Source organism: Nannobrachium achirus (assembly GCF_963921795.1).
Source record: "Nannobrachium achirus genome assembly, chromosome: 6".
NCBI lineage: Eukaryota > Metazoa > Chordata > Actinopteri > Myctophiformes > Myctophidae > Nannobrachium > Nannobrachium achirus.
Genome location: NC_137815.1, coordinates 41,357,121 through 41,375,417, shown reverse-complemented (window position 1 = coordinate 41,375,417; position 18,297 = coordinate 41,357,121). Strand labels below are relative to the sequence as shown.

At 41.8% G+C, this 18,297-nt stretch overlaps 1 protein-coding gene across 1 annotated transcript in view; it reads left to right on the top strand.

Annotated features, from left to right (window-relative positions):
- The window catches only part of col2a1b (collagen, type II, alpha 1b), a 73,745-nt gene that overhangs the window by 47,236 nt on the left and 8,212 nt on the right, over positions 1-18,297 (top strand). The window contains exons 29-43 of the mRNA XM_080727681.1: positions 357-410; positions 861-914; positions 1,509-1,562; positions 1,967-2,011; positions 3,541-3,639; positions 5,260-5,367; positions 5,537-5,590; positions 5,756-5,809; positions 6,177-6,230; positions 7,010-7,063; positions 9,212-9,319; positions 10,002-10,055; positions 10,200-10,253; positions 10,398-10,559; positions 12,842-12,949. Coding sequence (XP_080583807.1) covers positions 357-410; positions 861-914; positions 1,509-1,562; positions 1,967-2,011; positions 3,541-3,639; positions 5,260-5,367; positions 5,537-5,590; positions 5,756-5,809; positions 6,177-6,230; positions 7,010-7,063; positions 9,212-9,319; positions 10,002-10,055; positions 10,200-10,253; positions 10,398-10,559; positions 12,842-12,949 — 1,116 coding nt within the window. The remainder of the gene's footprint in view (positions 1-356; positions 411-860; positions 915-1,508; positions 1,563-1,966; positions 2,012-3,540; positions 3,640-5,259; positions 5,368-5,536; positions 5,591-5,755; positions 5,810-6,176; positions 6,231-7,009; positions 7,064-9,211; positions 9,320-10,001; positions 10,056-10,199; positions 10,254-10,397; positions 10,560-12,841; positions 12,950-18,297) is intronic.

Sequence of the window (18,297 nt, the reverse complement as noted above, 5' to 3'; positions counted from 1 at the left end):
TATTGAATATTGAGGATGAGGATCAATAACTGCCTGTCCAGACAGATAATCTATGTCGCAGTGTTTCGATTTAACCATCCCTGCTGCGGAGTGATGGCGTCTTGTGTTCAGCATGCACTGTACTTAGTAATGACTTATATAGATCAGATGAACACACTTGATGTGATGACTAATGCTATTAAGCTGGCAATTTTGTCTTGCGACACTTCTACCCTAGACCTCTAATGCTCTGTCATATCGGAGAAACACATTGAAAGGCTGAGTTACAGCTATCAGTCTTTTGTGTAGTGGATAGCATGGCCTATGACCTCAATATTGATGTCCCCCCCCCACCCCCCTCTCTCTGCTCTCCTTAGGGTCTGCCTGGTAAAGATGGAGAGACTGGTGCATCTGGACCTCCCGGCCCTGCTGTACGTATAATGTCACATCTAGCTCCAGCTGTGATCTTATCCACAACTCTGCTCTCAGAAGCAATGCATTTCATTTTACGGGCTGCCTTGAGATTAAAGCTAGCATGCCTGCAAAAGAGTGTCTGTCTACATGTTGTAGCCTATCACGTACAACGTAAGACTTTCATGTGGCAAGAATGGAAGAACACAGCTCACCTTTCATCACTGTACTGTACATCACAACATGGGATGTAAAATGTATAATACAGTAACATTTTATATAATTACTGTAATGTATGGAGCATGGAATATGTCATTATAATAAAAGCCATATGGTACAGTACTGTATATGTTTTTCCTACAATCACTTCTAGTTCTGAGATGCAGGTAAAACTTCATGTATGTATGTATTTATGTATGTATTCATAAATTGCAGTAGTTGACCGTGTACTGTCTCTCCTGACTCTATAGGGCCCTGCTGGAGAGAGAGGCGAGCAAGGACAGCCTGGACCTTCTGGCTTCCAGGTGAGTCCACAGTACCTGTATTTATATCAACATAAATGTAATGTACTGTACATACATATATACCTGTAAGTATGACCGCAACTGTAATGCCCAATGTATTCATCGTTGTACTACAAAGTATAAATTGGGCTTTAGTTGTAAATGCAACTATAATAGTACAGTACATATAACTGTAGTGTACTGGTAACTGGAGCTGTATCTGTTTAAATGCGAAATGGCAGTTAAATGTCCATTTTGCTTTTGCTCAATTTATCTCCCAGACCGATAAGAATGTACAGTAAGTAGTTCCCGAGCCATGTGGCCCATACTGTAGGTGAGGAGCCTACTCTATCCGTAGCATGAGGCGGCTTAATGTACAAGTACTGTACACCTCCTGGGCATGACGTTAGTATGTCGCAGGGATTTCTCCCCAATCCAAACCTTGATGCTGAGTGCCAAGCAGGGAGGCATTGGATACCATTTTCATAGTCTTTGGTATGACTGACCACAAGGCCACTGAGCTGGTGCCAGACTGATACTGTATCAGTCACTATATGACATCTCTCAAAATGACCATGACAATAAAATGTTTCTGTTTTTTTTACTTGTGTGCAGGGACTTCCTGGACCTCCCGGTCCCCCCGGTGAGGGAGGCAAGCCTGGAGATATGGTAAGAACTATTTTTGTTTTAAAGGAAATATTGAGGCTGTTTGTCGCACTTTAAGCCAGAAAATTACCCTTGAAATGGTTAGTTGTCAAATGTAAAAGACTTATTAAGCCACTTATAAATCCAATCTCAATTTGAAGCACGTTTACAAGCACTTCCACTATCAGATGATAGTCATCCATTCATCCATCCATATTCAACCGCTTATCCGGAATCGGGTCGCAGGGGGAACAGTTCCAACTGGGATTTCCAGAGTTCCCTATCCTGAGCAACTTCCTCCACTCCTTCCGGGAGTATACCGAGGCGTTCCCAGGCCAGTGTGGAGATAATAGTGTCTGATAATACCTCTCTCACTCTCTCTCTCTCTCTCTCTCTCTCTCTCTCTCTCTCTCTCTCTCTCCATCCAGGGTGTTCCTGGAGAGGGCGGGGCTAATGGTGCAACTGGACCCAGGGTAAGTAACTCTTCACTTCTCAGCTACATTATCTCAGTATATCTGCTCAGTCAAAAGACAACACTACTCGCGTGTTTGTGATTCTTCTCGGTACCCGTGTCTTTCTCTGTTGAGAGAGAGGATGTAACTAAATAGGCCATTTACACTCTTCATTGTATTAGTCGTGAGTTTTCTTATCTTTAAAGTCCCTTTAGCACACTGTTTCTCTGCATTAGGTCAGAGGACCTTTATGGGTCTGTAACTCTGAGAGAGTACAATACACTCTCAGAGTTAAACAAACACTAAGAATTGGGGTCTCAGTGCTGTATCAAATGGGGATCTGTTGCCTAGCCCTGGTCCTTGAAATGAAAAAGGTTGAGAATCACTGCTTTAACACCAGTGGTGCAACTAAGTTACTAAGTACATTTACTCAAGTACTGCACTTACAGTAAGTACAATTTTAAGGTACTTTTACTTTGCTGGAGTATTTCCAATTTTCAATACTTTTAGTTTACTTCTACTCCACTACATCTCTGAGACAAATATTCAATTCCTTTACTCTATTGCTTTATAGATTTGTATTATTATTACAAAACATACATTAACCACTTCAGCTCTGTATACATTTTGGCATCAAAATGTACTTAAAATACCAAAAGTAAAAGTACTCATTACGCAAAATCTCCTATTTCACAAGTTTTCAAATGTATAAAAATCATTTGAAAATAGCCTTCTTTTGGTAGATCTTTTGGTACGTAGATTTTTATGCCATTACCCTTGTACATTTTTAATACCGGACTTTTACTTGTAATTGAGTATTTCTACATTGCTGTATTGATACTTTTACTTATGTAAGGATTTTGAGCGCTTTTTCCACCACTGTTTAACCATATAGGCCTGAACACATTATGACGCAATATTTTATGCTTTAAATATAAAAAAATAGCAGATATACAAGCTCACAGCGGCACCGAGTGCCGCGCTGCGAGCTTGTAGATCTGCTATTTTTGGATTCTATAAGTGTCTTTTGAATCCTTCTAAGATTTTGGGAAAAAACCTATGTTTCTATGTCAGCAATCTGGCCAGCCATCGTCAAAGAAAAGGTCCTTTTCACTTAACTGGAGCTCAGTTAGTCTGTTCTTGAGAGACTACTATGTCAGTGGTGCTCAAACCTTTTCATGTGAAGGACCCCCAAAATGATATTTATTTGGCCACGGACCCCCATTTCAAAATATCTAATTCCAGGGACCCCACAGAAGCAAAATATGAGTTACAAACGTTCGCTTTGAAAATACATATATTCAAAGATTTGCACACATTTTCACGACTTTTTCAAAAATAGCAGATCTACAAGCTCGCAGCGCGGCACTCGGTGCCGCGCTGTGAGCTTGTATATCTGCTATTTTTCACAGGTTAAAGCATTCAATGATTCTAGGCCTAAATGGGTTAACAAACACTGGTTGGTTATTTGGTTGGCTCATCCACCATCCATCTGTATGTGTGGTTGGTTATGTGGTTGGCTCATCCATCATCCATCTGTATGTGTGCAGGGTGAGCGTGGATTCCCAGGAGAGAGAGGAGGTGCCGGCCCTCAGGGCCTGCAGGGACCCCGTGGTCTGCCTGGAACTCCCGGAACCGACGGACCCAAGGTGAGTCCGCCATACATCTGTCCATGAACCATCAGCAAGACTTCACATTATTTCACAAGAAACCTTACGTTATGAATGTGTGTGTGTGTGTGTGTGTGTGTGTGTGTGTGTGTGTGTGTGTGTGTGTGTGTGTGTGTGTGTGTGTGTGCGTGCGTGCGTGCGTGCGTGCGTGCGTGCGTGCGTGCGTGCGTGCGTGCGTGCGTGCGTGCGTGCGTGTGAGATTTGGGTTCGTCTGAGGCAATTTCCTCTTAAGGCTACCTGATAAAGTAGGTTCAAGAAAGCAATTACACTCCCTGACAAGCAGCACTGCCGATTGGTTGATTCACACTGATAGGGTTGCAGAGATAGACCGAACTAGCAGCAATGATATCTATCATGTGTCTGCTAAAAAAAAACTATTTTGTGTAAAATGTATTCATTTTATATATATGTGGCCAACTTTTCACTGCAATGGCTCAGGTCGATAGACAGACAGACAGACCTTATACAATGCAGACCTTCAGATCTTCAAAATGTCTGGAAAATGTTCGTATAAATAATGTGGTTATAACAACAGAGATAAAGAAAGCAGTAGCCCTCTTCTCCTGCTGATTCAGAGTGTGGACAGTTCACAGAGCAAGTGTGAAGGTGAAGTCAAGAGGGGACAGATAGAGGCTGGGATTAAGTCTAGACATGAGACTGATTGGTGACAGTGATGATGATAGCAGGGACACACGTCCCCCTTCAGCTACTGTAGAACAGTGTAAAAGTAACGGCAGAGGAGATAGGAACTGTAGAAGCCCCATGGTGAAATCTTATTGCTAGCGGATAGACAGCGGCGTGTTGGTAATGTCTCACTGATTACAGCTGTCTACCACCTGTGGAGTAAATGACAGGGCTTCATACAGTATGAAATGACAGAAAGTGGGCCCATGATTTCAATATTGTTTGCTTTGAAGTTCGGTAGCTAAGTTTGCAGGATAAAAGTTCCGTTCCTAATTAAAAACTCGAAATTAAAATATGTGAAAACATTACGTTTCAGACGACTTTCACAGTGCTGACACAAGGAAAACACTTCGCAAAGCTTACATTTCACTTTTTTATTTGTTTCACATCACAAAAGAAGAACGCTTACGTGTTTCTTCAGAGTGCTCTGAAGAAGATACTGTGCCGACGCGTAAGCGTTTTTCTATTTTGATGTGACCCAAAAAGTGTATTGTGAGTATAATGTGCTACCTTTTTGCATATTTTGGGGGATATGCTTTTGGGTTTAGCACTCCACATTATACAGTAATATACAGCAACCTCCTTTGCCAACTCTCTTCTCAAAGCTTATTTTCAAAAGAAAATGATTACCAATTTAAGAATCAATGTGGGTAAGAGCACAATTCATAATTTAACATAAAAATATGGAAAATGTTACATACAGTACATACGTATGCATGTATGTATGTATGTATGTATGTATGTATGTATGTATGCTTTCTTTCTTTCTTTCTTTCTTTCTTTCTTTCTTTCTTTCTTTCTTTCTTTCATTCAAAATTCTGTGACTCTACAGTAAGTAAGAACTTAGGTGTATGGTTGTACAAGTCTCTATCTCAATGTTTTTATTCATGTTTTCTCCCCCCTCCTGCATGACAGGGAGCAATTGGCCCTGCTGGTGGCACTGGAGCCCAAGGACCCCCTGGCCTTCAGGGTATGCCTGGAGAGAGAGGCGCCTCAGGCATCTCAGGACCCAAGGGAGACAGAGTGCGTAACATAATAATGACCAAATCATGCCATCAATAACATGTTTATCTGTTTAATTCTTTTGGTATACAGTACAGTGACTTTTTCATGTGCTGATACACCTTGTGGTCACATTGAACTGTGGCCAGTGGGTGACCTGTAACTGACTTTGTCCCTTTGTGTCACATAGGGAGACAATGGCGAGAAAGGACCCGAGGGTGCTGCCGGCAAAGACGGCGGAAGAGTGAGTCATTGTCATTTTGTTTTGTTTTAATGAGACCCACATGTCAGTTAGCCAACTTCATAAATACGGTGTTGAATACATCTACATGTTAATGGTTTTTGCCAGCATGAATTGACAATGAAAGTGTCAAAGGTTCACTAGTTTTAACATTTAATTTCTCCATAGGGTCTCACTGGTCCCATTGGCCCCCCTGGTCCTGGCGGCCCCAACGGAGAGAAGGTGACGATTTCAACCTGCTTTAAATATATATACTGTATATGTATTTATTTTATAGTAGAGTCAACACTGTAGCTACTGGGACTGTGAAATAAAGGAGGCCAGACCTGCAGTATAATTGAACATCTAGCATGCTAATGTGCATCTTTTAAAATTAAACATGTTACCCAGTAGATCAGCCATGAGAAAAATATGACTACCCGGCTTATCTTACTGTTAAAGTTGATGTTGAATTTGCCCCCCATTGTGTTTTTTACATTTAGTTTTTTATTATTGTCTATGATGGTACGGTATATACAGCAGCACTGTATGGGAAATCCCTGCTAGTAGGGTGGATGTGCATTTGTGACACCTGTGTCTCTCTCTCCAGGGTGAATCGGGTCCCGCTGGTCCTTCAGGTGCTCCTGGTGCCCGTGGTGCTCCTGTAAGTACCTCTCACCCATTAACACCAGCTCACCTTCACGTGCATAATAGGCAACATGTATATTTTCCACCCACCCCTCTTCTGTATTTGATAGATCTTCTTTCAAAAAGGATATGTAAATCATACATGCGTCAGTGTCTGACATTGCTTGTTTTCATGACTCTTACAGTAGGCCATACATGGGCAACTGGCGGCCCGGGGGCCACATGCGGCCCCCACCTTCACTTAATTCGGCCCGCAGGTTAATACCGGAATAGTGATATATTACTGATTTCAGCTGTTACAATTCCAAACATGACCTGCTTTAATTCCGTCAGTCAATATTTAATGACTAGTATAGTAGTATTAAAATGTATTTTTTATGGCCAATGTATTTGTATTTAGGTTCATAAAGTTAACATGAGTATATAACTAAATGCATTTGAAATTAGATAAAAATGTTACATTTCAGGATTCCAATTCAAAAACAACAAAAAATTATTCAGGATTCCAATTCAAAAGAAGCAAAAATAGCAGATCTACAAGCTCAAAACGCGTCGCAGTTGAGCTTGTATATCTTCTATTTTTGCTTCTTTTGTATGAGATACTAGAAAGACAAAGTAGAACGTAGCAATATGCAATGTGGCCCTTTGGAGTGAAGGTGGAAATATAGTGGCCCTCTCCATCATCAAAGTTGCCCTCTGGAGTGAAGGTGGAAATATAGTGGCCCTCTCCATCATCAAAGTTGCCCACCCCTGCAGTAGGCTGACGTGTGACCTCTGTGTTTCCTCATCTTTCAGGGTGACAGGGGTGAGACTGGTCCTCATGGACCTGCTGGATTCGCTGGACCCCCAGTAAGTATCTGCCACCAGAAGAATACAACCATAACAGCAAACAGTAACATCCTCCAGCTTAGTTGTCACGACACACACACAAGTCAGCAGAACAGCACCTGCAAAATGTTTTATGAAATGTAGTTGTTAAGCCAATTAATTCCTGCCCACACACGTGTGTGTGTTATCACTGCTGTTGTATCCTACTGACTCACCTGCCAGTGAGGAGCCCCCAACGGGAGGACGTAGAGCCTCCGTCCTACTCCTTCCATCCAACACTCCCTGCTTTACAATTTAGCAGACACTCTTAATCCAGAGCGATTTACAATAATATACATTAATATAATATACATCAATACATCAACATCAATACATATTGAAATAGTAATCTAAGAAAATGCTTAGGTAGACCAAGCACTTCAGTAAAATCGTTATAAAATTCTAAATTCTAGAAACGTTCTAAATTACATGTATGGTCATTGAGGGTAGGCACTAGGCAAGTGCTACAGTAAGTTCTATGGGCTAAGATGGAGTCTGAAGAGGTGTGTCTTCAGACCACGGCGGAAGCTAGGAAGTGAGCCTGCAGTTCTAATTGCAACAGGGAGTTTATTCCGCAGTTTGGGGGAATAAACTCACCATTGCAACTTTTTGAACTGCAGACTCACTCCCTGACAGGGGCCGCCCCAGCCTTTATGTGTAGTGACAAATATCACCCTACCCCTAAAACGGGCCAACTGTGTTCGTATAGACCTTCAACTCAACACAAACTCTATACTGTATTTATATAGCACATTTACAACGACCAAGGTGCCTGTCTCCACGGTGGTGGGCAGGCACTTCAACACTGCGCCACCCAAGCGCCTGAATCATCTACATTTTCTTACACATACAACACAACCTACCGTAGTTCAGACCTTCCTCATGCATTTAGTTTTTGAAAAGACTTTGATCTCCAGTAGGATCCAGTAGGAAATGCCCTCCTTCTGTCTCACGCCACATTGAGTAATTTATTTGATCTTGACTTAAAGTCATAGTAATGTTTCCTCAGTAAAACTGTGGAACTAGGCATCTATTAGTGAAGTCTTTATGTTCCACTCCATGCCATCCTATTTGTTCCTGCCTGGATTCAGAGATAACTTCAAACAAACATATATTATTTTGATAACACTGCATCATCTCAACAGATGTTTGTCAAAACATTCTTTCACCAGCCGCTCTCTAGAAATATGCCACAGCTATTTGTAAAGGGAGTGTTTCCTTGCCAGAGTCTGGATTATGATTAAATATTGGATTTATTTCAGAATGAATAACTATTCAAGGTTTGGTACTCAGATTGTTAAATGAGACTTGAGAGAACAATCCTTGAACAATTCTTCAAACTTATCAGTAGGGTAGAGCTAGTCATTTTTAAATGTTTTGATCTTTGGTTTTGACCAAAGATGCACGTCTGTGTAACCAGATAAAACATGAAAGCCTTTCATGCATCCCACAGACTACATTAACTACAATACCTCTATTTATTCACAAATAAACTCTTAACCGCTTAAGCCTAAAGGTTACTTTCATAACCCCAGCTCTCAGATGATGTTTTATACTTTGTCATACAACGGTGTCATGCTGTTAGAGTAAGCTGATCTACAAGTTCAGAACGCAATGCATCATTGCGCAGTTCAGGCCAAATGTGGTACTGCAGCTGAAAATGCTCTGAGAGCCATTCAAAATGAGAGAGGCTCTCTATTCAGGAGTGGTAATTTAGCCTCAAACCTTTTGAAAAACGTTTTTGGGACATAAACAATATGACATAAATACTTTTTAAATGCATGGTGTATCACCTTTAATAAATTGTTGCTGTCAAGCTGAAACCTTTTATCTGCCCTACATCATCATCCTACAGTGTCATGCAAAAGATAAATGGCCAATGATAAAAAATAAAGTAGTTTGCTCTGAATTTGGTTGTATAAATATTGAAACAATTAAATACTAACAAGAGCTTGTAACTAAATAATAATATACATTGGATCCACTGAAGGTTCTTTTTTTTCCGTTTTCTGAAAAGTTCTGAACAGTTTTGGACAAACAAAGTTTCCAACCGACAGCTACAGTAGGAAATGTTTATGTTTACTAGTATTATGCACACACTAACATCATGGTTTCTCCTTCTCCTTACAGGGTGCTGATGGTCAGCCTGGAATGAAGGGAGATCAGGGAGAAGGTGGACAGAAGGGTGATGCCGGTGCCCCTGGACCCCAGGGACCATCTGGTGCCCCAGGACCTGCGGTGGGTGACATTTGTAATAAGAAATAGAAACAACATACTTTAGACAAATTTGGTGTTATTTTGAGGAGAACAAGAATAAGTGGAACACTTTGTAATTGTAGAAAGCTCTACTGTGAGCTATGGACCCGCCCTCGAAGGGGAATTCCACTGCAAAGCAACATTAAAATAATTTACCAGATCGACCTGATTCAATTTCCATTATGAGGCTGGCCAAAGTGATCCCTGCACAAAACGATACATAACAAATACCCTCATTCAGTTATGAAGAACTATTTTACCATGTACAGTAGACACCAACCAAACTATGGATTTCCATTTGATTTCTTTGTTTGATTATTGTCTTTTGATTTTTACCTCAAACTGGAAGCTGGAGAGTTTGCAGTAGGTCAGGGCCATATCTTTCATTTTACTCTGTAGGTCAGCAACTACTTTACAAACATAAGAGTTGCATGGCATTCTCTTTTACATTTCTGACAGTCAGGTTAACATCTGAACATCTGCCTGAAATCTTGCTGAATCAGACCAGCAATTAAGCCTGTGTCAATGTGGAACTTATTGTTTATTTTTCTTTCAAAGCATCTTCTCCAGTGTGACAGATGAAATCCTGCATAACAGATACAATGTTGTATTAATACATTTTATGTTTTTATAGAAAATAACTCATGCATGCTTTCTATTGCAGGGTCCCACTGGTGTTTCTGGACCTAAAGGTGCCCGTGGTGCTCAAGGACCTCCTGTAAGTGTTAACCTTCAGTAATGAGAGCCTTATTACTGAAAATGTGATGCTTCTCTCACAACCCAATAAAGGACATATTTCATGCAACATTTTGGATGGTTCTGATTGTTTTGGGGTTTGTTTTACCTTCCTTCTCCTTGTCAGGGTGCCACTGGTTTCCCTGGTGCTGCTGGAAGAGTTGGACCCCCTGGTCCCAATGTAAGTTCAACCAACCTATCATAATAATCCATAATCTAACGTTTTGTGTCCTATTATGCACCAAAACATTGAATTTCATCATTGCCTGTTACTGGCAGAAAGACGCATCAGTGTTAATCGTTGCCCCCTACTTGCATGTCCCAGGGTAATCCTGGCCCTGCTGGTGCTGCCGGTCCCCCTGGTAAAGACGGCCCCAAGGGTGTGAGAGGAGATGGCGGTCCCCCAGGCCGTCAGGGTGATGCTGGCCTTCGTGGTCCTGCTGGTACCAGCGGAGAGAAGGGTGATCCCGGAGAGGATGGTCCCCCCGTAAGTCCAAACGCCATAGCTCTCCACAAGACTAGTTCTAACACCAAGCAGCACTGTAATAGCATTTGACACACGTACAGTATACACACTGTCAGTGACAGCCCTTATAGATGAACATGGTCACCCTTTAGTTGGAAAAGAAAATACTCTTACATGTTCTCTATATGTTATATTATATCTGTCAGCCCACATGTGGCAATATAATGTATAATGGACAGCCGCCTCGTGCTCTCTCCGTTAACCCATTTGGGACTACAATTATTGAAATATTCAAAGACTTGCACACATTTTCACGATTTTTCAAAAATAGCAGATCTACAAGCTCGCAGCGCGGCACTTGGTGCCGCGCTGTGAGCTTGTATATCTGCTATTTTTCAATAGTTAAAGCATAAAATAATGGTTAAAGTGGTTCAAATCTAACGCGACTCGGGCGCGTTCCAGGTATTTGAGAGTTAATACACAGAGCTGTCAGTGTCTGTCACTGACTGTACAGGTCTGTGACGCACACACTGGTGACCTATTTCTTTTTTTAATGACAGCTGACACATTGTAGGCGTCAAAACCTGTTGACCTGTTCAAACCTGTTGCCCTGTTTAAATGGCAACAGGGGGAGAATAATGTACGAAAGTATATATTAGATACATATATGAATATATATATACTGTAAAAAAGAAATCAGATTGCAGGCGTGACGGAGAGAAGAGAAAGCGAGTACACACCAAAATAGCGAGTGTCTGATTTGTGTGTTACAGTACCTTCCTCGTTCCATTCGGGTCAGTGCGGTGCGGTTCACATTTTGTATAATAGCGCTGCAATTAGAGAAAACTAACCTTGCATCACCAGACTTTCCACCTCAGAGGAAAGCCTGGTATTGGTTCTAAAACTAGCCGTGTGATCCGGTTTAGAAAGAAAAAGAAAAAAACAACTTGACATAATGTTATTTCTGTAATAATGCAAATCAATTTGTTTATTCTCGCTAGTCGTGCTACAAGTTAGAATAAAAGATGAACATATCAAACGATTAATTTGAAACATTTAGAGGTGCACAGCCCTGGTTGTTCCGGTTCAGTGGTTCCGGCCGACTGTAATACACCTGATGACTACAACATGACGTAAAGTGATTTCTGCTCCCGACCGGATCAGAAACCTGAAAATAGCATTGATCCCAGGCTAAAGGAAAACAAGTTAGTCATGACACGCGTCACTGATACGAGCGTCATCGCCGTGTGTCACTGGTGCTTCCTATCTGTCAAGGCGTTAATTGTAGTCCAATTTGTAGCGCAAAACAAAGCAGACTGCAGCTCAGATGATAGACAGCCTTTTAGTGGGAACCAAAAGCTTTTCCCCTGCCTCTACTCTACGTACGTGACATGAGTCAGATGCTACAATCACAGCATGATAGCACATCTCAGATAATGAAACGCTCAAGCTTCAAGACCGTGTCGACATCCTTCCGTCTGCAGTAAGGACTATACTTCAAACCATGAACCATAATGTTACTGTCGGCCAGAAACCTTGTATCTCCATATTTCAACTATTTCTTTTCTCTCTTCGTAAATGAATGCCCTAATTCGTCACACTACAAAGTCACACAAAAGTATCCGAAAATAGCCGATCTACAAACTCAACATGCGTCAAATTTGTTGCTGCTTTTTTTCTTTCTTTCTTTTTTACATTGACACGTCTTTTTTTTTTTTTTTTTTTTTTTGAAAAGTAACACTTAGACATGCAAGGTTTCCATCCCACAGAGATGATTAGTTAAAGCATCATAGGATATGTCAGGCGGCTTTTTGCGTCTCGGGGTTCACATTGAGTAAGGTAGTAAACGTACAGTACATGAAAGATTTTGAGTGACGAGTGAGAGGCTTTTGCACTGCAGGCCATGTGACAGAATGCATTTGGTTTGTGTAGCGTAAGTAGCTCAGAGAAGAGTTGATGATGATCTAGATTTGTGTTGATGCGGTTGCATGGTCTCAGGATAAGCATAACAGGAAAAGCATGTGACATGTCGGAATGGAGCAGAACAGGGCAAAATAGAATAGAATTGTATAGAACAGAAGCTTTTTCAGTACAACACAAGACCATGTTGAAGAGTAACACAACATACAGTACCACTAAACTGTAAAATGTTTTATCCAACACCCATCCACAAACGTGTAGATCAATAGGCCATCACCATGCAAATTCTAAATCTAAATAGGACACTCAACATGTTTCTACCACTACAATTAACTCTCTGTCTTCTTTCACATCTCTTTCTGTTCCTCCTCTTTCTGTCCCAGGGTCCCGACGGTCCCGGCGGTCCTCAGGGTCTGGCTGGTCAGCGTGGTATTGTGGGTCTGCCTGGACAGCGTGGTGAGAGAGGATTCCCCGGCCTGCCTGGACCATCCGTAAGTCCCTTAGAGTTCAACCGGTTATTATTACTAGTCCTGTGCCCGGGGGGTATGCACACTCACAGTATATGAGGGATTGAATGTAGGAGTCTCAGGAGTAATGTTGGAGAACCCAGACTGGTGCCTGTTGGGCAGAACATTGTCAGTTGTGCAATACCCGTTGCATCAGTCTGTGATGTCAGTACTATGACGTCAGAGTATGACGTCAGCATGCAGACAGCCATGGTGGTGACACTGTTTATTATCAGTGATGTCAGAATGCTCATCTCCAAATTTGGGCATTGTTTCAGCATGCGGCTATTTCCATGGTGGCTACACTGTTTAGTATCAGTGATGTCAGCATGCCCATCACCAAATGTGGGCATTGTTTCAGCAAGCGGCTGTTACCATAGAGGATGTCAGCATGCTGATCTCCAAATGTGGGCATTGTTTCAGCAAGCGGCTGTTACCATGGAGGATGTCCAAGATGAGGATGCTCATCTCCAAATTTGGGCATTGTTTCAGCATGTGTCTGTTACCATGGTGGCGACACCGTTTAGTGTCAGTGACGTCAGCATGCAGACAGACGGTTAGAAGGCGGACAGACATTTGCTAAATTAATAGTTAGATTCAACAGCAAGCACACGTTCCAGAATGGTTCTTAGAACAACTCTTTTTATGTGTGAGTTTCCAACTGGTGGCCCATGGTCCACAGATGGTCCACTGTCCGCGATGGTATTACGTGTGGTCCCTGAACAAGCCTTCAGTAATGTACGGTATTCAAGTGAATACTCTTTCTTTTTTTTTCTCTTTTTTTTTTTACTTGTTGAAACTTAGACCACATTGTGTGATATGAGGACTGTTAGCGGCGCAGTTAAGGAGAACGATACTTCAGTTCTGGAAAGAAGCACCAAAATTTTACAGAGTGTACCTCTTGGGTCATTCTTTAGAAAAATCACATTAGACACTTAATTTTCAAAATGGCTGCCAGTTTTAAAGATGGCCGCCTTTTCGGATATGTTTTACAGGACGCCAGCCAGTTAATATCGAATTTTCATAATATTAAAGTTGTTTTGTAGGTTTTAAAACATCCTGAGTTCATTTATTACACTTTTAAAGCAGCCAGAATAACCTTTCTGACTTTTGGTTGGGGTCTTTCCTCACCTGGGACCCCCCAGACAGACCCCTGAGCCTATTTCAGTAATCGCTCTGCTCCTGCTCCAGAACAATGTTAAATTAGATCTGAAATATGCTCTGAAATAAAAAATGACTAGTAGCAAATAACAGAGGTCTTCCACGGGGGGTCCGGGACCCCTGGGGGGATCCTCAGAGCTACTACAGGGGGCCTGCCAAATCTCTTTTTTTTTTTTTGAAACTTCGAATGTTTTTATGTATCCTAGTTTTATGTATTGTACTTTGATGGTTTATTAGTATTCTCAGTATTATTTATAATGTTTTTTTGTGTTAAACAGTTATGGTTGACAGCTGTTACTGCAGGGATTGCAATAATGAAGGTATTGCAACTTTTCACTTTGGGCGCAGAACAACATTTCCATTTATTGCACTGCACTCACACTGACCACACACACACACACACACACACACACACACACACACACACACACACACACACACACACACACACACACACACACACACACACACACACACACACACCTCTTTGTTATTGTCACCCCAAAACCCTCACCTTATTAGAGCCCATGGTCAATTACGCCCAAAGAGATTCACTACAATACAGTAATTTCAGACATGCAGGATATATTCGTCTTCATCATCATCATCTTCAATGTCCAACCTAATAGTGTTGACACAGTCTCCACCATAGCATAGAGTGAAAGGCAGGTTATTTAAGCAGCTGCACCGTCCCTTACAACCTGCTTTGCAGACACATTTGATGAGCTCAAGTACTGCCTTTGGAGCAGGGAGAGCAAGAAACCTGACTGGAATATACCCTCCACTCTCTGAATTCCATCTATTTTCTTCGATTGGTGGAAGCACAGGGTATGGTATGGTCAGGTATGATTTATCCTGCATTGTGACAGAGTTGGCGCGGAGGTAATGTGGTAGCAGTGCAGCACGAGTTGGATGTAGCATCTCACCCTCCAAGTTCTTTGACAGAAATAGTTCCCATCTGAGTAATCCCAGGGTTGTTGGACCTTTTGAACTGTAAACATGGCATGCAAAATGTTCCGACTGCAATGTTGATGGAAGCTCACCATTTATAAGCTCAGGAGGAATGGCCAATGACCTTGCCAAGGTCCTTGAAGCGGTTAATGGCTTGGTCATCATCATCATCATCAAGTAGGCATTGACCCATGTCTTTTTGGTGATTCCAACAAATGTTCATCCCCAGTCAGCACCTGAAAAACTATGTACGCAAAGGAACCCTTGACATTTGTAACATCCAATAACTTGAACTCACTTGAATATATAAATTTCCTTTTTTTGTACCGGAGGCAAGGACTTGATAAGGAATCGGGGTATCAGCCTCTTCATGTGTTTGCACTTCCTCAAAATCATGTCCCTTGATGAAGGTATCCTATTATGATGCCTACTTTGTCATACCTGACAAATTGCCCTGAGCTTCCATCAATTGAAAAAAAAATAGATGGAATTCAGAGAGTGGAGGGTATGTCCAGTCAGGTTTCTTGCCCTCCCTGCTGCAAAGGCAGTACTTGAGCTCATCAAATGTGGCTGCAAAGCAGGTTACAAGGGACGGTGCAGCTGCTCAAACAATAACCTGCCTTGCACTCTCCTCCCTGCAAATGCTATAGTGGAAACTGTCAACACTATTAGGGAGCCAAGGGAGGACATGTATAGTAGTGAATTTCTTTGGGTACAATTGACCGTGAGCTCTTTAAGAGGATAGGGTGCGGGTTTTGGGGTGACGATAACAAAGAGGTGTGTGTGTGTTGTGTTGTCAGTGTGAGTGCAGCGCAATAAATGGACATGTTAGACTGCGCGCCCAAAGTGAGAAGTTGCAATACCTTAATTATTGCAATCCCTGCAGTAACACCTGTGAACTGTCTAACACAAAAATGTAATAAATAATACTGAGAAAATAAAAACAGTTAAAAAAAAGAAAAGAACTTCCCCATCAAGATTCGGCAGGCCCCCTGTAGTAACTCTGAGGACCCCCTAGGGGTCCCGGACCCCCTGTGGAAGACCCCTGGGTATTTGCTACTACTCATTTTTGCTTTCAGAGCCCAGTTACAACAACTTTAATGCTTCAGTTATGATCTAATTTAACATTGCTCTGGAGCAGGAGCAATGCGATTACTGAGATAGGCTCAGAGGTCTGTTTGGGGGGTCCCAGGTGAGGAAAGACCCCAACCAAAAGTCAGAAAGGTTATTCTGGCTGCTTTAAAAGTGTAATAAATGAACTCAGGATGTTTTAAAACCTACAAAACAACTCTAATATTATGAAAATCGGACATTAACTGGCTGGCGTACTGTTCAGAGGCAGCCATCTTGGAAACATGGCAGCCATTTTGATTTTTCAGTGTCTAATGTGTTTTATCATAGGAACAACCCCTAAGGAGTACTTGTGAAAAGTTTTAGGTTTCTTTCCACTTCTGAAGTATTTTAGTGCAAAAATGCATTTATCTGCCCCGCTATGTGGAATTAAAAATAAATATATTGTTGTTATCATTATCAGTGGTCATTTGAGAAGGCTTGTGCTGCATTTCCCATAGTATGTCAAGCTTAACACATCGGATGCCCACGTGATCTCTGACGTCTTATTTGCTGGTGCCCATGGCAACGCGTCATTTTACCTACCGGCGAGAGTACTGGCGAGAAAAGTAATCCGAGTAAATGTAATCCGAGTATGTCCTGTTTATTTCGCGAAAATCTTTTCTTTCAGTCAGGACCGTTTTTTATCATTTCTAAGCCACAGTGTTTGTGTTACGGCATGTAGAAGAGGCTGCCGTTTTGAGAAAAAAATGAAAAAAGGAAGAGAATCCGGAGAAAACAGCACTTTTGTGCAGCCGGTAAACAGGAAGTCAACGAGCCACACAGCACGTCCGGGTGACGTAATTGCGCGCTGCATGTTGGGAAATGGAGTTGTTTCATCACCGCGGTAGCCAAGTGCAGTAGCTACAGTACAGTATAGTTTACTGTACAACGCGTCAAACGCGTCGTTGGGCACTCGTAAAGATCAAGCTATAATAGAAGCCATTGTTCTCGCATCAATAAAAGATTAAATGAAACGTTTGAAATCTTGTTACAATGTACAAATGATCAAACCTGCCTACGGATGATGTCTCTCGTAGGTGGGTTTCTGGACTGTCCACAGCCCTCCTCTGAGACACAGACCGGGTAGAATTCTGTTTTACCATATTATAATTAGTGAGGATCGATTATACGAAGATAGGTTGAAAACAGCTGAAGTCGCCCTTTAACTGCTACAGAAGAGGATCAGCTCATCCATCGTCTCTGTCTGTGAAGAGAGTATGAAATACAGGTCCTTGTGAAGTTCTTCTGGATGAGTTGTCAGACAGAATTCCCAGAGCTTACAGTAAAAGCAATGTAGTGTTTTTACCTTTTGCAACTACATATCTCTGTCCCTGTCCACCACTGTCTAGCCAAGAATAGACTGTGTGCAACTCAATAAAAACCTTAATCTTCAGCCCATATCCCCACCCAAAAACAACAGTGGTGCCCAGATTGATGCTTCTATAGCTATAGCTAGAACATTGCTTACTATACGATATATGTCTATTATTGTTATTGATTAAATCATTATCATTGATGTCTATTATTGTTATTGATTAAATCATTATCATTGCTATTGTGGGATGTTGTCCTCCAGTGATGTCACTGCTGTCATCCACTTAAGACCTTTATACTTTGTCATATGACAAACATCAAAAATGGCAGTTGTACAAGCTTACAAAGCATTTCATTGCAACGCATTATAAGCTTTCAATTCTGCTATTTGTTTTGGAAATACTAGGGATGCCAGGGTAAAGGTGTTTAACCACACGATTAATGTTGTCTCACTCAATACTGGACAAGGAGAGTGAACTCTAATACACCTTCTCAAAGTCAAAGTGAGAATTGGAACAGCGCACAAGTGAGGGCCCCTCTCCCGGCGACGTGATCTTATCTGATGTGTGACCGGTGACAGTGTGACACATTCTCATGGTCCCTACTCAAAGCATCCCAGGGGGGAGGGAGGGGGGGGGGTGACCCTTGCCATTAAACATTCATCAAGCCACATGAAAGAGATGGAAAGAATGTGTGGCACAAATGTCACTCAAAGGATGCTTCAAACGTGCTTTAAATGATGCAATATTCAGTGTCTGTGAAGGCAACGGCGAGGTTTTGTAGATGGCAGGGTT